At 49.5% G+C, this 2,500-nt stretch overlaps 1 protein-coding gene across 1 annotated transcript in view; it reads right to left on the bottom strand.

Annotated features, from left to right (window-relative positions):
* Positions 1 to 2,012: 2,012 nt before the first annotated feature.
* Positions 2,013 to 2,500, bottom strand: part of LOC143283480 (uncharacterized) — an 11,901-nt gene continuing 11,413 nt past the window's right edge. The window contains exon 5 of the mRNA XM_076589721.1: positions 2,013 to 2,500. This exon is cut by the window's right edge and continues 26 nt beyond it. Within this exon, the coding sequence (XP_076445836.1) occupies positions 2,090 to 2,500 (411 nt within the window). The 3' untranslated portion in view covers positions 2,013 to 2,089.

The following is a 2,500-nucleotide window of genomic DNA, read 5'->3' as shown; positions in this document are numbered from 1 at the left end:
GTCTTCTCTTGTCTTGTCCTGTCTTGTCTTGTCCTGTCTTGTCCTGTCCTGTCTAGTCTTGTCTTGTCTTGTCTTGTCCTGTCCTGTCCTGTCCTGTCCTATCCTATCCTATCCTATCCTGTCTTGTCTTGTCTTGTCTTGTCTTGTCCTGTCCTGTCCTGTCCTGTCCTAACCTATCCTATCCTGTCCTGTCTTGTTCTGTCCTCTTTTATCTTGTTTCGCCTTGTCTTGTCTTGTCCTGTCCTCTTTTATCTTGTTTCGTCTTGTCTTGTCTTGTCCTGTCCTCTTTTATCTTGTTTCGTCTTGTCTTGTCTTGTCTTGTCCTCTTTTGTCTTGCCTTGTCCCGTCTTGTGTTGTCTTGTGTTGTCGTGTCTTGTCCTGTCCTGTTCTGTCTTGTCCTGTTTTGTTTCTTCTTTTCCTTGTCCTACACCCAAGCCAGCAGTCACTCACGTGATGATCTTGACTTGTCTTCTTTTGTGCTGTATCTATAACTCTTCTGTCACAACGGTTTTCTCTTGTGTTGGAATTTGGGCGCTCTCCAGAGAGAGAGAGAGAGAGAGAGAGAGAGAGAGAGAGAGAGAGAGAGAGAGAGAGAGAGAGAGAGAGCATCTTTACAGTGCAGCTCCAGCCATCTCTCTTTCTTTCTTTCTTTCCTGAAGTAAGCACCCCTCGTCTAATCTTGCCTTGCCTCTGTCTTTTCTGTTCGTTTCCTTGTCCTTCGGTCCTTTCCACGGTCCCTCCCACGTGGAATCCTGAAATAAACATGTCTTGTCCTGTCTTGTCTTGTCTTGTTTTGTCTTGCCTCTTCTTTATTTTCCATTTCAAACTGCAGTAACACTCACGGGTACACGTGAAATAAACACGTTTTGTCCTGTCTTGCCTTGTCTCTTCCTTGTTCTCCATTTCAAACTGCAGTAACTCTCACTAGCAAACATGAAATATGCACGTCTTGTCTTGTTTTGTCGTGTCCTGTCTTGCCTCTTCCTTGGACGGGCGCAATAGCCGAGTGGTTAAAGCGTTGGACTGTCAATCTGAGGGTCCTGGGTTCGAATCACGGTGACGGCGCCTGGTGGGTCAAGGGTGGAGATTTTTACGATCTCCCAGGTCAACATATGTGCAGACCTGCTAGTGCCTGAACCCCCTTCGTGTGTATATGCAAGCAGAAGATCAAATACGCACGTTAAAGATCCTGTAATCCATGTCAGCGTTCGGTGGGTTATGGAAACAAGAACATACCCAGCATGCACACCCCCGAAAACGGAGTATGGCTGCCTACATGGCGGGGTAAAAACGGTCATACACGTAAAAGCCCACTCGTGTGCATACGAGTGAACGCAGAAGAAGAAGAAGAAGAAGAAGCCTCTTCCTTGTCTTCCATTCCCTACTACAGTAACTATCACGGGTACACCCGAAATAAACACATCTTGTCTTGTCTTGTCCTGTCCTGTCCTGTCCTGTCCTGTCCTGTCCTGTCTTGTCTTGTCCTGTCTAGTCTTGTCCTGTCTTGTCTTGTATCTTCCTCGTCCTTCATTTCAAACTGCAGTAACTCTCACTAGCAAACCTGGAATAAACACGTTTTGTCTGGTCTTGTCTTGTCTTATCTTGTCTTGTCTTGGCCTGTCCTGTCTTGCCTCCATTTCCCACTGCTGTAACTTTCACAAGCAAACCTGAAATAAACACGTTTTGTCTTGTCTTGTCCTGTCCTACCGCAGCAACTCTCACGGGTACACTTGAAATAAACACATCTTGTCTTGTCTTGTCTTGTCTTGTTCTGTCCTGTCTTGCCTCTTCCTTGTCCTCCATTCCCCACTACAGTGACTCTCACAAGTATACCTGAAATAAACACATCTTGTCTTGTCTTGTCTCTTCCTCGTCATACACTCCCATCCACACTCACTCCCGCAGGGATTCTTGAAATAAACACATCTTGTCTTGCCACTTCCTTGTCCTCCATTCCCTACTACAGTAACCCTTACAGGTTTATTATACCTGAAACAAACACGTCCTGTCTTATCCTGTCTTGTCTCTCTTGTCTCCTCTCTTCCCTTGTCCTCCCCTCCCTTCATTCGCCCCAGCCGTCGCTCACCAGTTACGTCATAGTCACCCGCTCAGCCAGGCGCGCTTTAGACCGTCGACGAAGCCGGTAGGACGGCGACGACAACGACAACGCCGCCGCCGCTGACGACGACGAGGAGGAGGAGGAGGAGGAGGAGAAGGAGGACCCCCCGAAGAGCGCGCAGCAGTGAAGGCGGAACTTGCTGGACGTGAGGGCGGGGCAGTAAGGGAGGAGGGCGAAGTAGAGATAGAAGGAGAACTGGAACACGTGCAGCAGGAGGATGTCGTCCGAGCTCTGCACCTGCCGCAGCACCCAGCGGTTGACGATGACCAGCAGCGTGGACACCGCGCGAGGCGACACCAGCAGCAGGAACAGCGCCGACTGGCTCAGAACCAGGCGGTGAACCTCCCGACACCGGGACCGAGGCGCCTTCGTCGTCGTCGA

The sequence above is a fragment of the Babylonia areolata genome, chromosome 6 (genome assembly GCF_041734735.1).
Source record: "Babylonia areolata isolate BAREFJ2019XMU chromosome 6, ASM4173473v1, whole genome shotgun sequence".
Lineage (NCBI taxonomy): Eukaryota > Metazoa > Mollusca > Gastropoda > Neogastropoda > Buccinidae > Babylonia > Babylonia areolata.
This window is presented reverse-complemented; position numbering and strand designations above follow the sequence as displayed.